The 19,906-nt window shown below is 49.9% G+C and overlaps 1 protein-coding gene across 4 annotated transcripts in view; it reads right to left on the bottom strand.

Annotated features, from left to right (window-relative positions):
• ACTN1 (actinin alpha 1) overlaps nt 1-19,906 on the bottom strand; it is a 106,840-nt gene that overhangs the window by 27,897 nt on the left and 59,037 nt on the right. For all 4 annotated transcript variants that reach the window (XM_030812506.1, XM_030812509.1, XM_030812508.1 and 1 more), the window contains exons 4-8: nt 11,273-11,359; nt 9,069-9,156; nt 8,438-8,516; nt 3,552-3,633; nt 1,366-1,451 (exon numbers count right to left, since the gene is read on the bottom strand). In XM_030812506.1, the coding sequence (XP_030668366.1) occupies nt 1,366-1,451; nt 3,552-3,633; nt 8,438-8,516; nt 9,069-9,156; nt 11,273-11,359 (422 nt within the window). The remainder of the gene's footprint in view (nt 1-1,365; nt 1,452-3,551; nt 3,634-8,437; nt 8,517-9,068; nt 9,157-11,272; nt 11,360-19,906) is intronic.

The following is a 19,906-nucleotide window of genomic DNA, read 5'->3' on the forward strand; positions in this document are numbered from 1 at the left end:
AGACAGAAAAGGAGAGAATGAGCAGAAAGAGAAAAAATGAGACAGCAGGGGAGGGAGTGGGTGGGAGGTGAGCAGAGTCTGAGGCAGGGACGGCACAGGAGAGGTGGGAGAGGGCAGGGGCTCCCATCATGCATTTTTTTGTTTTGTGTTTTTTTGTTTTGTTTTGTTTTGTTTTTTTGAGACAGAGTCTCTGTCACCCAGGCTGGAGTGCAGTGGCACAATCTTGGCTCATTGCAACCTCTGCCCTTCAGGTTCAAGCAATTCTCCAGCCTCAGCCTCCTGAGTAGCTGGGATTACAGGTGCACACCACCACACCTGGCTAATTTTTGTATTTTGAGACTGGGTTTCACCTTGTTGGCCAGGCTGGCCTCAAGTGATCCACCTTGCCTCGGCCTCCCAAAGTGCTGGGATTACAGGCGTGAGCCACCGCGCCTGGCCTCATCATGCATTTTAAGACGGTCACTCAGATGCCATGTGGAGGGCAGGAGATAGGCATGAGACGTGAAGGTTCTGTGGTCATGGTGATGTTGTGTTTCTTCTGGGGTCCTGCTACCAGGGAGGTCTGGGGAGGGGTATATGCTGCCTAAGCCTGGTGATGAAAATGTTCAAATCTTCCATGTCCGCAGCATGAACAGTGCCCTTTAGTCGTGGTACCCCTGTGTGGTGCAGAACCTGCACGACTGAACTTAAACCTCAGGCCCCCTGGAGCAAAACTGGGCCAGGACACTTGAAGGGGCTCACAGCTGCCCACCCCCTCTCCCTTCCTCCCAGAGGTTCTGCTTATGTCTGAGAACACAGAGTGCAGCATGGCCGCATGGGAGTCCCAGGCAGGATACAGGAGAAGGCACTAGAGCCCAAAGGGGCTGAGGACAGATCTGCTAAGTCATGCCCATGAGCAGGACAAAGGTGGGGCTTTATGATGCCTTTGCCAAGTGGGTAAGTGAAGACTGGAGGTGTCTCCCAGCATTGCCCTTCTAAGGGAACTCCAGCTGCTCTGTCGAGCCAGTGGCTTCAAGAGACGTGGGCATGGAAGGGCTGCTCCTGTTCACCTTCCAGTAGCCTTCCAGAACCACCCCGGCTGCCTCATGCACACAGCCCTTCCTGCTTAAGCCAGTCATCTGGGTCCCAGAAAGTGAGCTGCTGCCCAATTTTCTTGTTAACAGTAGAAGATGAGAGAGAGAGGTGTGGGGTGGGACAGGAGCCAGGTAAGAACAACACGCCACTTCAGAACCAGGGGTTGCCTCTGTCCGAGAGCAGACCATCCAGATACCTGTCACCAGGAGAGGTGGAGGCGGGCAGGAGGACATGGTTTGGGGTCTAGCAGGAGGTGTGCTGGGCATGGAAGGAGCAGGGGGCCCCGGGTACCTTCTGGGCTCCAGAGAAGGCGTGGTAGAAGCTAGACACGTAAGTCATGATGGCTTTCTCATCCGGTCGGGCAGTTCCAACGATGTCTGTCAAGAAAAATCTGGAGTTAAAGCCAGCTGGTTCCAAGAACACCATACACCCCCGATGTGATGCAGAAAGAAGCTCACAGCACCACCAAGTCTTCTTGCCAAAATGTGGAGCCTGAATCTAACCAGCCTCTGGCGTCAACTTGCGCTTATGGGAATGTAAGTAGAGGAACACGTGAAGTGAAGCCCCAAAGGAGGCGGACAAACCCAGGATAAGGAACTTGCTACAGGACAGCAGCCCTGTTTCTGCAGCAAGTTCAATGGCAGGAATAAAAGGGGTCAAAGGGAGGAGAGAAGTACTAGAGATGGGAAAAGCTGTCAGAAACACAACCGAATGCCAGTATGGATCTTGTTTGGATTCTGATTAAAACAAACCAACCCTCAAAGAAATGTCATAGATAATTAGGGAAATTTCATTATGAACTGGGTATCAAATGGAATTATCAATTTGCTAAATGTGAAAACTTTATCATTGCCTAAGAAAATAACTCTATTTTTAAGGCATGTATTCAGAAGTATGCAGTGGTAAAATGATGTGATATCTCAGAATTGCTTTAAGATACTTCAACAAAGAAAACGAGAAAAACGCAAAGTGTGGCAAGACCTCAGTAGCCATTCTATCTGGATGATGGAAATAGGAAAGGTCATCATGCTATTCTTTCTGCTTTTGCCTGGGTTTTTATGTGTTTGAAAATTTTCCTCATGACATTCTGAAATTTTAAAAGCTGCTGGTGGCTTTGGGAGGCCAAGGCAGGTGGATCACTTGAGGCCAGGAGTTCGAGACCAGCCTTGCCAACTTGGTGAAACCCCATCTCTACTAAAAATATAAACATTAGCCAGTGGCAGGTGCCTGTAATCCCAGCTACTTGGGAGGCTGAGGCAGGAGAATCGCTTGAACCCAGGAGGCAGAGGTTGCAGTGAGCTGAGATTGTACCACAGCACTCCAGCCTGCATGACACGTGGAGACCCCGTCTCAAAAAAAAAAAAGCCACTGGTGGGGCAGAGGGGCAGGGTGCAGTCTGGACCCCACCATGGTCCTTTCCTGTCTCCATAACCCCTTTCTAGCCGCTCAGCGCTGAGCAGTTGGGGCCAAGGAGAGCACACAGGGAAGTGGCCGTGGTGAGTCAGGCTCCTCCCAAGGGGCAAGTGCAGAGGTGGGACAAGAAGACCCAGCCTGACCCCAGCCTGGAGCTGCCAGCCCTGGCTTCATGAGCCCACAGACCCCTATGCTCCCAGATGCTTCCCTTCCCCCCACAGCCCCTGCTCACCCCATCCGAGATGCTCTACACGGGGAGAGGGGCAACGGCAGGGTCAGCAGCCAGGAAGAGCTGGGTTTCCAGCTCCAGGCCCAATCTTTGGTAAGGATGTTCTAGTGTCAAACCCTGAACCTGTCCCCATCCAGGCATCCTGGCTAGCAGCATCTGGGACACCAAGGCCTTGGTGAGGAACAGAAAAGTCAACACTCAACTTGGGCCCCCTCCTTCCTTCCCTTCCCTACCCAACATGGAGCCACTGCCTCTGGCTGGGATCTGCCCAGCAAGGTCAGAACTGGACACTTCCACCACTGAGAAAGTCCAAGCCATAGTTCTCTAGCACCCTCCTCAGAAGATGCTAGAAGGAAGCCAGGGTTACAGATGAGAGCAAACACCATGCCCAGCCAGCCCCAGTCAGAGCTGGGGCATAGAGGAGATGCTAAGCTCAGCTGTCCAGAGACCACCCAGGGCTCAGAGGGTTAGGACAGTGCACCTCTCAGCAAGGGAAACTTCCCATCCCAAACTGTGTCGGACAACAAGGGCACATTTCCCCACACCCCAGCACTCGCTATCCTGACTCCAAGGCAAAGACAAGAACCATCCTCAGGCAATCGATGCAAGAACAGCCCCTAAGCCCTTTGCAGAATCAACTAACACCTCTCTCTCCAAAGCTCAGGGAACGATGGAAGAATCCCCAAAAGGCTGTGATCCCCATGCTCCTCAAATGCGGTCCCAGAAGACCAGGCCTCCTCCCGTCCAGCCCCGGACTGCTGGGGTCCACCCCTTCTTAACCACTGAGTGGCAGGTGGGTGATGGGCAAGAGACACAGAAGGAAAGCGCCTTTCACCTTCGGCATCCAGCATCTTGGGGATGTCCAGGTACTTCTCTGCCACGTCAAAAGCCGTATTCAGATTTGTGAGTGGATCATCCTAGAGGGAGAAAAGGAGGAAGGGATGATAAAGTGAGAGCCACAACAAGTCACTGACCACTCCCAATTGGGTGGCCACCCAAACTGGGGAGCAGAGCGACTTTCTCCCAGCCCCAGCTCCATCCTCAGGGGACAGCTCCAGATGTGGAAGGCTGGTCTCACCACTGGGGCTCACTGGTTGGAGGTTTAAAGCATTCTCTTTCCCCCTTCAAGCTTCAGATTGTCAGGGAAATGGGGCGAAGTGGTCTGCAGCCTGAGTCCGGGGTAGGAAGGAGTTCCTAAGAAATGCATGCTACAGGCAGGGCACTGGCCTAGTCACCATCCATCCTGGCTTCTGGTTTCAGCTCTGCCTCCAACCTGTGGCGCTTGTGGGTAGGTAACCTGACCTCAGCTTCTCCATCCATAACTCAAGAGTTGGAGTAGGGAGCTTTAAACTCTAGACTAGTCAAGATTCGGAGCAGGAGCCTCTCTGGTGCTCACATTCCATGAAATTTGGGGGCTCCTTTAAATAGCCACAGCTTTGGACTATTCTGGCTTCTGCTACCTTCTCAAGAACACTTAGCAGGGATTGGCAAGGATGTTGAGAAGCTGTAATCCTTGTGCGATGAATGCAACATAAACGTAGGTGGAATGTCAAATGCTGTGAGAATAGGATGGTGGTTCCTCAAAAAATTCAACATGGGATTACATGGTCCCACAATTCCACTTGTGGGGAGATACTCAAAAGAATTGAAAGCAGGTTCTCAAAGAGATCTTTATACCTCCATTGTTCACAGCAGCATTATTCACAGTAGCCAAGAGGTGGAAGCAACTCAAGTACCCATTGATGGATGAACAGATGAGCAGAACGTGGTGACACGTACAATGGAATATTATTCAGCCTCAACAAGGAAGGAAATTCTGACACATGCTGCAACATAGATGAACTCTGAGAATGTTATGCTAAGTGAAATAAGCCAGACACAAAAGGACACAGGCCAGGTGCGGTGGCTCACGTGTGTAATCCCAGTACTTTGGGAGGCCGAGGTGGGTGGATTGTTTGAGGTCAGGAGCTCCTGACTAGCCTGGCCAACATGGTGACACCCCGTGTCTGCTAAAAATACAAAAATTAGCTGGGTGTGGTGGCACGTCCCAGCTACTCAGGAGGCTGAGGCAGGAGAATTACTTGAACCCGGGAGGCAGAGGTTGCAGTGAGCCAAGATCGCACCGCTGCATTCCAGCCTGGGCGACAGAGCAAGACCTTGTCTCAAAAAAAAAAAAAAAAAGGCAAACACTATATGGCTTCACTGTTACGAGGTTCCCAGACAGAAAGCAGAATGGTAGCAGCCAGAGGCCGGGGGGGAGGGGGCGGGCAGGAAAGAATGGGGAATTACCGTTTAATGGGTACAGACTTTCAGTTTTGCAAGAAAACAGTTCTGGAGATGGATGGTAGGAATAGTTGTACAATAATGTGAGTGTACACAATACCCCTGAACAGTAAGTGTATTTAAAAATGGTTAAAGTGGTAAATTTTGTTTTATATATTTTACCACAGTTATTTTATAAGTTTTTAATGCAGAGGGTAAAAAACCTTCGTGGAAGAGTTTCTGGCTGGGCCCTTCTCTATTCTTGGTTCCCCAGACTAACCTAAAGCAAGCTGGTTGTGTCGGCCCAGGACTCAGTTTCCCTGTTTGCTAAAGGGAGAAGTATACGGCAACAAAAAGATAAATATATCATCCGGGATGTTTTCAGGAGGAAATTGCTCTGAACAGAGAAGGTGGGGTTCCTCTGGGAAAGTCTCCAACAGCAGCCAGGAGGGTGAACACTGCCAAGTAGTCAAGGTCATTCCCATCCAGGGCCTTGAGCAGCAGCTGCCAGTGCTCAGGTCCAGGTGCACACACACCCACCCCACGTGAGTCCCAGGGACCCCAGGCCCCATGTCCACCCACGGCTGCTGCAGGAAGGAAGAGCTTCCCAGTCGGAGCCCCTCAGCCCTCTGTCCCTATTCCTCGGCACCAGTTGGTCTCACAACCTCCTTGTTCTCTGGAAGGGTGTTCCTGCTTCACTGGGCTCAGGTGTGTGCTAGGATTTGGGCTGGATTTTACTGATGATGATACTGAATTAAAAAGAGTGGAAGCCAGGTGTGGTGGCTGTGCCTGTAATCCCAGCTACTTGGGAGGCTGAGGCAGGAGGGTCACATTGAGGCCAGAAGTTCGAGACCAGCCTGGGCAATATAGTGAGACTTCGCCTCTACAAAAAAATTACAATTAAAAAACAGAAGTGGGCTGGGTGCGGTGGCTCATGCCTGTAATCCCAGCACTTTGGGAGGCCGAGGTGGGCGAATCACCCAAGATCAGGAGTTCAAGACCAGACTGGCCAACATGGTGAAATCCTGTCTCTACTAAAAATACAAATATTAGCCTGGGTGCCTGTAATCCCAGCTACTCAGGAGGCTGAGGCAGGAGAATCGCTTGAATCTGGGAGGCAGAGATTGTAGTGAGCCAAGATCATGCCACTGCACTCCAGCCTGGGTGACAGAGCAAGACTCTGTCTCAAAAAAAAAAAAAGCTGGGCATGCTGGCTCACACCTGTAATCCCGGCACTTTGGGAGGCTGAGGCGGGTGGATCACCTGAAGTCAGGAGTTCAAGACCAGCCTGACCAACATGGTGAAATCCCTTCTCCACTAAAAATACAAAAATTAGCCAGGCGTGCTGGCATGCGCCTGTAATCCCAGCTACTGAGGAGGCTGAGGCAGGAGAATTGCCTGAACCCAGGAGGCGGAGGTTGCAGTGAGTGGAGATCACGCCATTGCACTCCAGCCTGGGCAACAATAGTGAAACTCTGTCTCAAAAAAAAAAAAAAAAACACAGAAGGGGAGGCAGAGACAGCAAAACAGGGAGAAACTGGCAGAGATAAATAAAAAGACAGAGAGGGACAGTGCGTGGGAGGGCGCTAACTGGGTATCAGAAAGAACCCCTGGACTTTCACCTCCTAAATGGCTGATGCTTCCAAATCCTTCAGAATAAGGGAGGGGGTTCTAGAGCCGCGGTCAGCACAGACCCCTTTAGTGGGGATGTCCAACAGCTGTGGATGAACTGGCCACTGACGCCCCAGTATACCCAAGCAGGGACAGAGATACGTGCACACCTGTCACCAAAGCCCATCAGCTGAATAGGAAGTGGTGACGCTGCCTTCAAAAGAAAAAACTGCCACCTCTAGGATATTCCCCGTTGGCCGTGTTTGATTTGGCCACACAACTTTCCAGCAGGACAGAAAGGTTTTCTTTTTATTTTTTCCTTGCAAAGCAGCTGAGGAGGTGGGCCAAGGATCCTCCTCCCCCAGGAGGTTAGCTGGGGAAGGGCTGGCCCCTGCTGTGGCCCCTCTCCTTCAGCAGATGGGCCCTTCCAGTGGGCAGAGGCCTTAGCCTCAAGCTTCAGGTGACGGGACAGTGCGTGTGGGTGGGGGTGGGGCGGGGCACGGTGCAGGGAAGTGGGTAGGAATCTGCTCCTTTCCTCCTTCAAGATCCTTTTTGGCAGCTTGCTATCCACCCGCCCGAAACAAAGGGCCTGCCACCACCATGGGTTGCACAGCAGCTCCTGCCCCAGCAATATTAAACCTCTCCTGGCCACTGAGAAGCAAGACGCCCTTCCTGGAGGCCCAGGCAAGGCAAGAGCTACACTGAACACTGTGTTCTCCAGCGTCAAGGTGAAGTAGAGACACACAAGTCCAGCCGCTCCTTGAAGCCTCCCTTGCCAAGAGATCTGAGCACAGATAGGCGACATTCCAACCCCAACTCCAGGTCACCAATTCGGGGTGTGGGAAGGGTCTTTCCCTGGATGGCCATGCCATGGGGTCTCTTGGCACCAAGATGGACCAAGAGGGAACCTGGAGAGTGTGGTCAGAGGGTCCAGGAGGGAACCTGGAGAGTGTGGTCAGAGGGTCCAGGAGGGAACCTGGAGAGTGTGGTCAGAGGGTCCAGGAGGGAACCTGGAGAGTGTGGTCAGAGGGTCCAGGAGGGAACCGGAGAGTGTGGTCAGAGGGTCCAGGAGGGAACCTGGAGAGTGTGGTCAGAGGGTCCAGGAGGGAACCTGGAGAGTGTGGTCAGAGGGTCCAGGAGGGAACCTGGAGAGTATGGTCAGAGGGTCCAGGAGGGAACCTGGAGAGTGTGGTCAGAAGGTCCAGCACAGGCTTCTCCAAGGTCCAGGGCAGTGTCGTCCAACCAGCTCAGACACTGAGAACCACCATGAGGCTAGATACACAGCTCCCACTCCCGCATCTGTCCCCACTCCACACACCCGCTCAAGAAAAATCACTGCAGCTTCATGCTGAAGGCAGGAGTGAAACCAAAAGAAATTCCCCCAGCCAAACTTGAGCAATAAAGGAAACCAAATCCATGGGTGGGATAAGCAGCCCAGGACCGCACAGTAGGTCAAAGGACAAGGCAGGGATTAACCATCTCTTAGAATATGCGATGTTTTCGATTATGAAAATAGTGTCTCCTCTTTACAAATCCCAGAAAAACAGAAGGGAGAAACACCATGTATCATTCCATCCCTCTGACAAAGCTGCTGTCACAGCTGTGATATTTTCCTGGTGAGCTGTGTATGTGTGCAAGTACACACACACCACGCACAAGGGTAATGAAGTTGCCCTAACAGGGAAGGTGTTTTCTCTTCACTTTCAGTTGGGGCTCTGTCTGACTATTCTAAGAGGCCAACACTGCTCAAGTTGGACCATGGACTGTCACAACAAGGGTCCTAGTCCTGCTCTTTTCCCACCCCACCTGCCAGGGACCCAAAACGGGTGGTCAGGTGGGCACACATACCTTCCGCAGCTTCCCGTAGTCAATCAGCTCGGGCCGGTGTCGGTGGATCAAGGCACAAAAGCCGAGGCCGTCCTTCCAGCTGCCCGGGGAAAAGAAGGGGCAGGCTGGTAAATGAGGCTGAACAAATGGGCAACCAGGGCAAAGCAGGGGCCTCCTGGACTCCAGAGACATGAACACATAGGGCTTTCCGGGGCAGGAGTTAGAAGACAGGACGGGAAGGGACATTTCTTCCTGCCACAAATCCCAGGCACTAGGGTCAAGATTTTGTGGTGGGGTTGGCAAGTTGAGATAAACCCACCATATCCAGCCCTACCCCCAACCAAGGCCTATGACCCTAGTCTGATGTTTCAGAGCCCTGGGCTGGGACTTCCTGGACAATTTCCTTGAGGGTGTTCCCAGTAGCAAAAGCATCAACCAAAGTTATATTAGGCAGCAGCCCCGTCTAAGACACTGCAGGGAGAGAGACGGGGATTCAGAGGGATGGCAACATCCCCTTCCCAAGGAAAGCTTCTTCTTCCCCCAACGGTCTCCACTTTTTTCTAAAGCTGAGACTGACCCAGCCAAGGGGGTCTGGGAGCTCCCGGGGGAGGCAGCCTGGTTCTGCGAGAGCCCCTCAGCCCCCAGCACTCACCTTATGTGGAAGTTCTGGATGTTGACATTTTTGTAAGGAGCTGTCTTTCTCTGACACCACAGGAGCAGCCCTTCCTTGGCTGAAGTCTCTGTGGGGAAGGGGACGGGCAGCGAGGTCAGAGGGCTGACTCGGTGGAGGGAGGGATGCCGGCCCACAGGAGGCCCCACTGTGACCCCTTGATGCCAACCCTGCAGCTACTGAAGGAGGAGCCCTGGCCGTCAAGTCTATTCCCTTGACAAAGTTTGAGAAGTTATTTGAGAAACAGAAAAAGCAAGCTGGGAAGCTTTTCAGAGCTAGTCGTATTACACATGTAAATTTTGAGACAACAGCTTTTCAAACTTCAAGAATTATCTCCCCCTACTCTCTTTTATTCAAAGAAATGGTAATGATACAAAATAAGTCGGCAACCTCTATCAGGTTGGGGAGGAAGGTTTGATTGATCTGGGAAATCTACACATCCAGGGGACTCCAGACAGGGGATCTCACAGCCTGAGGAGTACACACAGCTAAGTGAGAAGAAAGCATTAGGACTCCTAGACAAATTTTGTTTTTATCTAAAAAATAAGGTTTCCTTACATTTACTGCAGGGATCAATACTGCTGCCCTCTGTGTGTGAAGCAGCCACGTGTCTATGAGGTTAGGCAGGCAACTGAGGGGGCTCACGGAGCTCCCAGCACAGAAGAAAGACTGCAAACCACACTACCCCCCTGCTAGGCTTTGGCTGTGTCCCCGCCCAAATCTCATCTTGAATTGTAGCTCCCATAATTCCCACGTGTTGTGGGAGAGAGCTGGTGGGAGATGATTGAGTTGTGGGCGTGGTTTCCCTCATACTGTTCTCGTGGTAGTGAATAAGTCTCACGAGATCTGATGGTTTTCCAAGGGGAAACCCCTTTCACTTGACTCTCATTCTCTGCCTGCTGCCATGTAAGAGGTCCCTTTGCTCTCCCTTGCCCTTCTGCAATGACTGTGAGGCCTCCCCAGCCATGTGGAACTGTGAGTCTATTAAACCTCCTTTTATTTATAAATTACCCAGTCTCGGGTATGTCCTTACCAGCAGCGTGAAAACGGACTACTATACCCCTGTGTTCGTGCCTGTGAATTGGAGGTTAAGGTACTCAGTGGACTGTGTTCATGAATGATCTCATTTATTTTCAACACACAGAATGGACTTTAAAATGACATTCAAGGGTTCCTACAAAGACCATAACCACCTAAGCAAAAGCAGACAATTTAAAAACTGGAAAAGCTAATGCTTCTACTTAGCTTAAGCTCTTCGTCAGCTAAATCACAAGAGTAACACAATGATGACTTCAGAGCTGACAAGAAGTCCGCCCGAAAGAATCAACATCATCAAGAAGGCTATCTGAGAAATGGATTTACATCCACTATCATTAACAAGAACCACACCCCAGGTGACTACTATCACCCTCTTTCCAATCACTTCAACCCTAAATACCAAGTACCCATAAATCGAACTTGGACCTCCGCATTGCTGTATCACAGAGTGTCACACCAAGTTCTCCATCACAAAGCAATTGAATTGAATCCACGTTGTTTTCATTAAGAAATTCCTTTGATTAAAAACGTTTATGATGTCTATGCCATTAAAACAAATATTTTTAAAATATTATCTCCATCTCATCTTGTAAAAGTTTGTTTCAGTATGTGTGTTTTATCACATGCACAGCAATACACAAATATTATTATGCAAAATAAATACATGCATAGCAGACATAAAGCTCAAAAACTGCCCGAGTGTGGAATCAAGTGAATAGATCACTTCTCCAGACCATGGCGGCCCTTGCAGATCTGTGAAGTGGCCACTAGAGGGTGCTAGGGGAGCAAAGTGGGGGACGGCGTTAGCGCCCCTCCTGGCACTTCCTCCCAGCCGCTATTTCCCCACCCTTTCAGATTAACAACCCAAGAGCCAGGTGGGTTTTCCAATATACTTCCCCATGGCAGCCTTGGGCTTTCCCAAAGTGGGGAGTTTCCCTGGGGCCAACACGCCTATGAGAATCAGAATGGCAAATAGTTCTTTTTTCCACATTGACTGGAAGAGAGGGCTGATGCCCAATAAGTGAGCAAGAAGCCCAGGACAGGGCCCCTGATCAACGTCCATTGCCCTGGGTGCGGGAGTTCTCCAGGCTAAGCCCAGGGAGGGAGACGAGGTGGTGACGACAGGATGGAACAAAGCGGAAACCCACCTTCCACGGAGATGTCCTGGATGGCAAAGCGCAGGATGATGGTCCAGATCATGCCCAGGGTCATCTTCACATTCCCATCCACGATTTCTACAGAAACAGCAGCAGCACGCATCAGAAAGGGCCTCAGCGGGGACAGAATTAACACTCCCTCAGCACCCACAGCACCCCACACTAGGAATCAAAGACTCCAGAGCTCTACTTCTACAGGGAAACAGGATTTTTGCTTGTTTTTGAGACAGGGTTTTCGCTCTGTCACCCAAGCTAGCGTGCAGTGGTGCAATCATGGCTCACTTGCAGCCTCCAAATCCTGGGCTCAAGTGATCCTCCCATCTCAGCTTCCTGGGTAGCTGGGACTACAGATAGGCCACCACACCCGGCTAATTTTTTCATTTTTTGTAGAGACAGGGTCTTACAATATTGCCCAGGCTGGTCTCAAACTCCTGGGTTCAAACGATCCTCCCAAAGTGCTGGAATTACAGGCATGAGCTACCACGCCTGGCCTGGATGTTTCTTAAAGTTAATGCAATAAACTGTGACAGGTGCTGGAAGAGAAGTCTATTTGGGGCACAAAAAAAGGGTGTAATCAATCCTAGTTGGAGACAGTGGGTACATCAAGGAAGGCCACAGAGAAGGGGGCATTTGAAATCCTGATCTGTGTTCCCAGCCTGATGAAGAAGAGGGAAGGATTTCTAAGCAATCACAAATGTTCTGGCAATTCTGTGAGCTGGGGCTCTCTGGGCAATCACAGCTCTCAAAATAGCCACCCACACGTGGAAAAACAGTGGAATCAAGAGAAAGTCACAAACTTAAAGTTTTGTAAATTGCCATCTTGAACTATCCACTGACTCGACCTCACAATGCCATTAGTTTGGGTATTAAAACAGATTTTTTTTTTAAAAATCAAACAATAGCTTCAAGATCACAGCTAAGAGATAACCCAATACATTTAGTCTAAGCAGCACCTTTTAGAGTTCTAGAATCTACAAGTTCTATGAAGTAGATTTTCTTTTTTTCTGTACCAGGCCTAATGGCAGGGAATACAACATAAATAAGCCCTATTTTAAGGAGCCCAATACATGGAGCAATTTATGGTCTTGTGGTTGAACAAGTGATACTCAAATGTAGATTCCACACCCCTTCATCACCTGCTTCCAGACCAGGAGATAGTAATCCGGCCCATGGTAAGACACGCTCAGTTAAGAGTAAGGTACCCAAAGAATATCTTTTTTTTTTCCTACCTGCAACATTAATTTTAGGGGAGACCCAATAGAACCATGAGAAGGATCAATTTCTAGGGAGTCCTGACCCTACTAGGACTTGCATCCCACAAACCCCTGAAACAAGAGTGGATTTCCATTAAGGACCATATACTCTAACATCTTAGCCCCTTTCCCAAAAGTGAGAGCAAAACTGTATGCTGCTCCAAGACCAGCAGGGTGTAGTCCATGGAGTGGTGCTTGGCCACAGCCACCTCCCAGGGGAGCGGGTAACCTCCTGAGTCTGCATGGGATGCTGAGCAAAGGAAGAAGTGTTCACTTTGGACATGGAATAGGATGTAACCCTTCTTGCAAGCAGGGAAGTAAAAATGCCCCTCCCAGAGCCCCAGACACCGGGGGGCACAGTTCCACATCCAAATGCTTGGGTTGGAGAGAAACAGAGAGCTGTAGCAGCATGCAACCCCTTTTGCTACCAAGCAACACAGCCAGCCAGCATTTTGCAGTCCACATTGTGGGGAGGTAGTACTACTCATTAAGAATCAACTCATAGACCTGGCACAGTGGCTTAAGACTGTACTCCCAACACTTTGGGAGGCCAAGACAGGTGGATTGCTTGAACCCAGGCATTCAAGACCAGCCTGGGCAACATGACAAAACCCCATCTCTACAAAAACACAAAAATTAAACAGGCATGGTAGTGCCTGTAGTCCCAGCTACTCAGGCTTAAGTGGGAGGATTGCTTGAGCCAAGGCAGAGGCTGCAGTGAGCTGTGACTCCATCCTGGGCAACAAAGCGAAACCCTCTCTAAAAAAATAAATAAATAAAATAAAAAAGTAAAGGAATCGGCTCATAAAGCTTTGATATTTTTAAAAATGCACTTTCATTTGTTATTTCCAATGGTTTAAAGAGTTCATATAAATTGAAAAGACAAAAATACTAAACTCTCAATAAATAGGCAGAAGACAAAAAAATCATAAAACATGAAATACAAATAACCAATTCATAAGCATGTTCAATCTCACTTGTAATCAAAGAAATAAGATCATCTTCCCAGCTATTAAATTAGCAAAGTTAAAAAACAAAGTTAGGCTGGGCGAAGTAGCTCATGCCTTTAATCCTAGCACTTTGGGAGGCCAAGGTGGGAGGATCGCTTGAGCCCAGGAGTTCAAGACAAGCCTGGGCAACACAGGAGACCTTGTCTCTGCAAAAAAATGAAAAAATTAGCCAGGTGCAGCGGTGCACACCTGTAGTCCTAGCTTCTCGGGAGGCTGAGGCAGGAGGACTGGGGACTGAGCCCAGGAGCTCAAGGTTGCAGTGAGCTGTGATAGCACCGCTGCACTCCAACCTAAGCGACAAGTCGAGACGCTGTCTCTTAAAAACAAAACAAAAACAAACAAACAAAAAAACCCAAAGTTGAAAAACCACACTCCTTGATGTCAGCAAGGCCACCACACTAGAAGTGTAAATTGGTTTAAAAAACAATAATAATAATTTCTGGGAAATTAATCAATTAATCTGGGAAATAATTTGGCCACAAGGAGCACGCATGTTAAAGTTGCTCAGCTTTTTGGCAGTATAATTCTATCTCCAGGAATCTATCCCTAGCCAATGAAAGGAAATGCAGAGTAAGGTTCCTGTATGAATGCACTTGCTGCGAGGCTATTTATCACATCCCGTACTAGAAACCTCGCAAATGTACACAGTACACAGAATGACCAAGTAAATCCCCAGACCTCATATCACCCTCTGCTAAAAACCTCCACAGCTTCCCACCTCCTGAGAGTCAAAGCCAGTGGCCAGAGAGCCCCTCGTGGTCTGGCTGCCTTGCCTGGGCCTCTGGTTCCCCCTCCTCCCCCTGCTCCTCCTTCCCCTCCTTCCCCTCCTTCTCCTCCTCCTCCTCCCCCTCCCCCCTGCTCAGGCCTCCCTGCAGCTCCCCTTCCCTAGATACCCACGTGGCCTGTCCCTGCCCCCTGCCAGTTTCACTCACACATCCCTGTCTCATGGACACCTCCCTTGACCACCCAAGTTCCTCCCTGCTTTGGTTTTCTCCATCTGACAGGTGTACATGCATATTTTCTCTCTTTCTCCTCTAGAATGTAAGCCCCTTGAGGGTAAGAATACTTCCTGTTTTGCATCACTGCTTACAGTCCAGTATGAAGCCTGGCACAGACAAAGCCCCCATCAGCATCTGCTGAGTGAATGAATGAGTGAACAAACACTAACCACAAGTGGGAGAATGGGCAGAGCTAACACAGGCCTGCCATTGGCCCCCTGAGAACACAATGGGCTTCAGTCTCTTACAGGGCACGGCCCAGGCCTGGGACGAAGTATGACAAACAGATGATGAGGCCAGATGCAGTGGCTCACACCTGTAATCCCAGCACTTTGGGAGGCCAAGGTAGGACAGATAACTTGAGGTCAGGAGTTCAAGACCAGCCTGGCCAACATGGCGAAACCCCGTCTCTATTAAAACAGAAATTAGGCAGATGTGGTAGCACGTGCCTGTAATCCCAGCTACTCGTGAGGCTGAGGCAGGAGAATCGCTTTAATCCGGGAGGCAGAGGTTGCAGTAAGCTGAGATCGTGCCACTGCACTCCAGCCTGAGCAAGAGAGGGAGACTCGTCTCAAAAAAACAAAACAAAAAAGACAATGAACGCAGACATTAATGATTACATCATGAGTGCTTAATAACTTAGAAAAATTTTTTAACATGGGAAGTGGGAAAAGCAGGTAAAAAATTTCATAAACAGTGTTTAAAATACAAGGGAAAAATTTTTTAAGCCTAGAAAAAAGCTCTGAGCAGTAATCCCATGGTTTGGCCTTCCTAGGAGTGGGGCTGCAATGCTAGCCCTCCCTTGGTCCCCCACATGCTGCCCCACTCTGTGACGGCCAAACTCCAGGGCCTCCCACTGGCCCTGAGCTCAGTGCCTGCAGATCTGCGCTCTTGGAGCCCTCCCAGAGGGACTGGGAGAGGCAGGTGGCTTCTTTTTTGGGTCTTGCCTACTTATTTATTCCTCTTCTCCTTCCCCAGAAACTCCCCAGAGAATTTTGCTTACTGAATTCTCATTCACACCAAAGGCATAGTTTCACTCCAGAAAACAGAGGCGCCAAGCACGAGCAGATAGAGTAGGGTGTGCTTAATTAGCAGCCCATGCACGCCCAGCCCCAGTTCCCATCTGACTCCCATCCCATCCACTCTCCTTCCCCTTCCCTGGCATGGCAGGTCCTGTATTCTGGGCCTCCGGCTTCTCAACGTTTGCAGCAGGGATGCCTCATCTCGCAGGCAGCTTTGTCAGGGACTGCTTAGAAGGCTGAGCCCAAAGGGAGGGTTCCAAGGCCACAACTGGGCTTCGTGGAAAAACCTCGATGACAGATTAACAGCGTCTGCCCTTTCCAGTCTACAGCGAGCTATGAAGCTGCTCACATCCCCTGTTTACTGGGAACATGTTTCTCCCTCCTTCTCTCTCCAGGGACACCGTCATCTGTTCAGTATTCAGATGGCAGAATGAATGCTGCAGAAATTCCATGTGACAGAAACTAGAACCCCAGGGGCCACCACCTCCCAGACCAATGCTGTGGTATGGCATCTACTGCCCCCTCCATCCTAAAGATACATGCTACCTCACTGAGACCACCTCCATGCTCACAGCACCCAAACACTCAGGCTCCACCTGCCCAAAGACCTTAAAATACAAAATCCTTTTTGAGTTCTCTCCCCTGGTTAACTACATTCCAACCACTCACCCAGGCCAATTCCATGAAGTCTAGGCATTCTAGAACCAAATATCGTAGGGGAGACCTTAAGGATCTGCTCTAACCTCCCCCTTATGTGTGGAAGCTCCTTGTCTCCAGCCTCCATGTGCACACCTTCAGGGACAGGGAACTCATAACCCTCCCAGAGCCCCGGCTCCATTTCCCAAGGCTCCCAGAGTCCACTTACCTACGGGGTACCTATTCTGGGCCTGGTTCTGCCCTTCGGAGTCAGCCAGAGGTCTCAGTCCTTGCACTGCATGATAATCCTTCAAAGACTTTGGTGGGGGGTAAGGGGTGTCCCTGCTGGGCCTGGTCTCCACAGTCGCAGCCCAGGATGGACAACCTGCAACGTTCCCCCACCCTTCTTCCGGGAGAGCTCATTCCATGCGATCTGCCCATCGCCTTTTATTTTATAATCTACATCAATAAACTCCATTTCACTTTTAAAAGCCCAAAAAACGCCATTTGCTGCCTCATCTAGTTTCTTGGCTCAGCAGAGTGGCCACTGTGGCATAATCTTGGTGCTCAGCCTGATGGGAGTGGATGATTTCAGTCCTGGAAGCCACAGCTGAAAACACTGGCTCCTCAGGGCAGGGAGAAGGTAAAGAACATCTCACTTTAAAGGGGCTTTTCGTCCGGGTGTGGTGGCTCGCACCTGTAATCCCAGCACCTTGGGAGGCTGAGGCTGGCGGATCATTTGAAGTCAGGAGTTCAAGACCAGCCTGGCCAACATAGTGAAATCCCATCTGTACTAAAAATACAAAAATTAGCCAGGTGTGGTGGCACGAACCTGTAATCCCAGCTACTTGGAAGGCTGAAGCAGAAGAATCACTTGAGCCTGGGAGGCGGAGGTTGCAGTGAGCCAAGATCGTGCCATTGCACTCTAGTCTGGGTGACAGAGTGAGACCCTGTCTCAAAAAATAAAAAATAAAAGAGCCTTTTCAAAATCTTTAGAGAAGCTAGGCCTGTGTCAAAAAAAACGGGAAAACTGAGGCTACCAGGTGAATGACCTTCCCAGCACAGCAGCGGCAGTGAGATGAGAGTTCACGCCAGTGTTCCTCTCACTCCTCACCCCTGAGGCCAGCATGGCAGGGGCAGGCTTGATATGCTATCTCAGTACTGAAGATAATTCGACGTGAAAGTTCTGGCCGGGCGCAGTGGCTCACGCCTGTAATCCCAGCACTTTGGGAAGCTGAGGCGCGTGGATCACAAGGTCAGGAGATCGAGACCATCCTAGTTAACATGGTGAAACCCCGTCTCTACTAAAAATATTAAAAAAAAAATTAGCCGGGCGTGGTGGCGGGCGCCTGTAGTCCCAGCTACTTGGGAGGCTGAGGCAGGAGAATGGTGTCAACCTGGGAGGCAGAGCTTGCAGTGAGTCAAGATCACCCCACTGCACTCCAGCCTGGGCAACAGAGTGAGACTCCGACTCCAAAAAAAAAAAAAAAAAGGAAGAAGAAGTTTTCAGATCTTAGGCCGGGCACGGTGGCTCACACCTGTAATCTCAACGCTTTGGGAGGCCGAGGCGGGCAGATCATAAGGTCAGGAGATCGAGACCATCCTGGCTAGCACAGTGAAATCCCATCTCTACTTAAAAAAAAAAAAAAAAACCAGAAAAGAAAGTTCTGTCCTGGGCCCCGACCAGGGAGGCAGCACTGCCGACAGTGACAGGAAGAGGGAGGCCTCAGCTCTGGAGCCTAACCCTGGGTTTAACCCTGGATCTGCCACATAGAAGCAGTCTGGCTCAGAGCCTGGGCTCAACTGATGACACTCTTCCACTCTAGCAACTTTCCTGAGCCTCAGTTTCCTTAACTGTAAAACGTGGCTCGTGATACCCATCCTACGAGCCCATCGTGAGGGTGGCAGGAGATGGCCCATGTAAAGCATCCTGTCTAGCAACCCAGAGCTGGTACTTGGTGAGTGCTATTCTCTTCCATCTTCCGCTTCCCTGCCCTCCTCCCCTTTGGTAGAGGCTTTAAAGAAAAAAATAAGTTTTTTTTTTTTAATTTAGTTGCCAAATTTTTCTTTTCAAAAAATCTGGATTTCTGGCTTCTTTTGAAAAACTGGGAGATCTAGCAGCACTGGATCCACATAGCAGCAACTTCTTACATTTCCACAAGGTGCCCATCCTGCTTAGGACATGACTCTCCAGCTTGCCACAGTCCCTACCCACCCCTGCCACTGACCCCTGAACCACTTCACAAATTCTCTACACTTCCCTGCCCCGGGGGCATCCAAGCCTGCACCAACCACCTGGGTGACTTTCTTTGGCTTCCCACGCCTGCTTAGTTATAACTTTATCTGCCAAGTCTTGAATTGCTCCCTAATAAAACAAACTGTTCTTTTCTTATTGTAAGGCAGAGAACATCTTCCTAATCACACAGCAGAGTATACTGCTATATGTAAATCCTTTGAACATTTATAGAGCACCTACTGTGTGCATCATGCTGCTAGGAGCTGCGGCCACAGGATGTAGAAACCATGGTTTCTGCCTTTGAGAAGCTCACAGCTGGTGGGGGAGATGCTGGAATCCATAAGGCACCTCGCGTGACCACCTTGGGCACTGGCCTGAATTCCAGATAAGGCAGAGGTGAGCAAACTTTTTCTGTAGAAGGCCTGATAAGAAATGTTTCTGGCTCTATGGTCCATATAAGCTCTGTAGCAACTACTCAACTCTGCCATTGCAGCACAAAAGCCACTGATGATACATTAACATGGGTGTGCTGTGTTCCAATATTTCCAAAAATCCGAGTCAGCTGGACTCGACCCCATGCACTGCAGTTTGCTGAGCCTGTGTTAAAGTTCTCCATTTGATGTATCAACATAATATCCCTCCATTTCTAGAAGACAGGGGACTGTAAGCTTCAACCAGAGAAGAGATCTGCGCCTATGGACTTACCAGGAGCAAGACCCCTGCCCCCTCCAAGGAAAGGCCACTCTCTGAGGGCATTTCTGTGGTGTCACGAAGACATGCATTTGAGTTCTGGCTTTGCCACTTACTGATGGCGGAACCTTGAGGAAGTAACGTAATCTCTTTAAGCATCTGTTTTCTTATGGCAAAACCGGGATAATTAATTCTTAGCGCTACCTCATAGGGTTGTTGTGAGGATTGAGTATATGCCACAGAGTGAGCAATCCATCCTCACAGCCACGGTGTGTTTTGAATGAGTGAGATTCGTTCATCTTTAGGTCTCTGACATCACGCAGCAGGTGCCCCATAAATACTTGCTAAATCCATGGTCACAGGACTGAAGGGGCCTGGACAGAACATTTTCTGCCCACCCTAAACAACCCACTCTCAATTTTTCAAAACCACCACCATGCACACAAGAAATTACACTACCTTCTTTTAATCATTAAGGACATGCTAATAGCTTTTTTGATAAGTGTTTCTCAGTAAAAGTTAAAGAGTTAGGAAGCTACACTGCAGGGAAATTCTATTAAAAATGTTCCTAGAGGCTTCTGGACTTCAGTCTTCCCAGGGCCCCAGGGAGTCTCAGGGCAGCGTCCAGCCTCCACCAGCCTGTGTGTGCATACCCTTTCCAGCCCACACACAAATCCTCTGCTCCAGGCAACACCGTCAGGCCTCTGGATGGGGAGGTGGCATGCCACACACACAGGACTCCACAGAGCAAGGATGTGGCTAAGCGGGTACAGGCATGGG

This window comes from Nomascus leucogenys, chromosome 1a, assembly GCF_006542625.1.
Source record: "Nomascus leucogenys isolate Asia chromosome 1a, Asia_NLE_v1, whole genome shotgun sequence".
NCBI lineage: Eukaryota > Metazoa > Chordata > Mammalia > Primates > Hylobatidae > Nomascus > Nomascus leucogenys.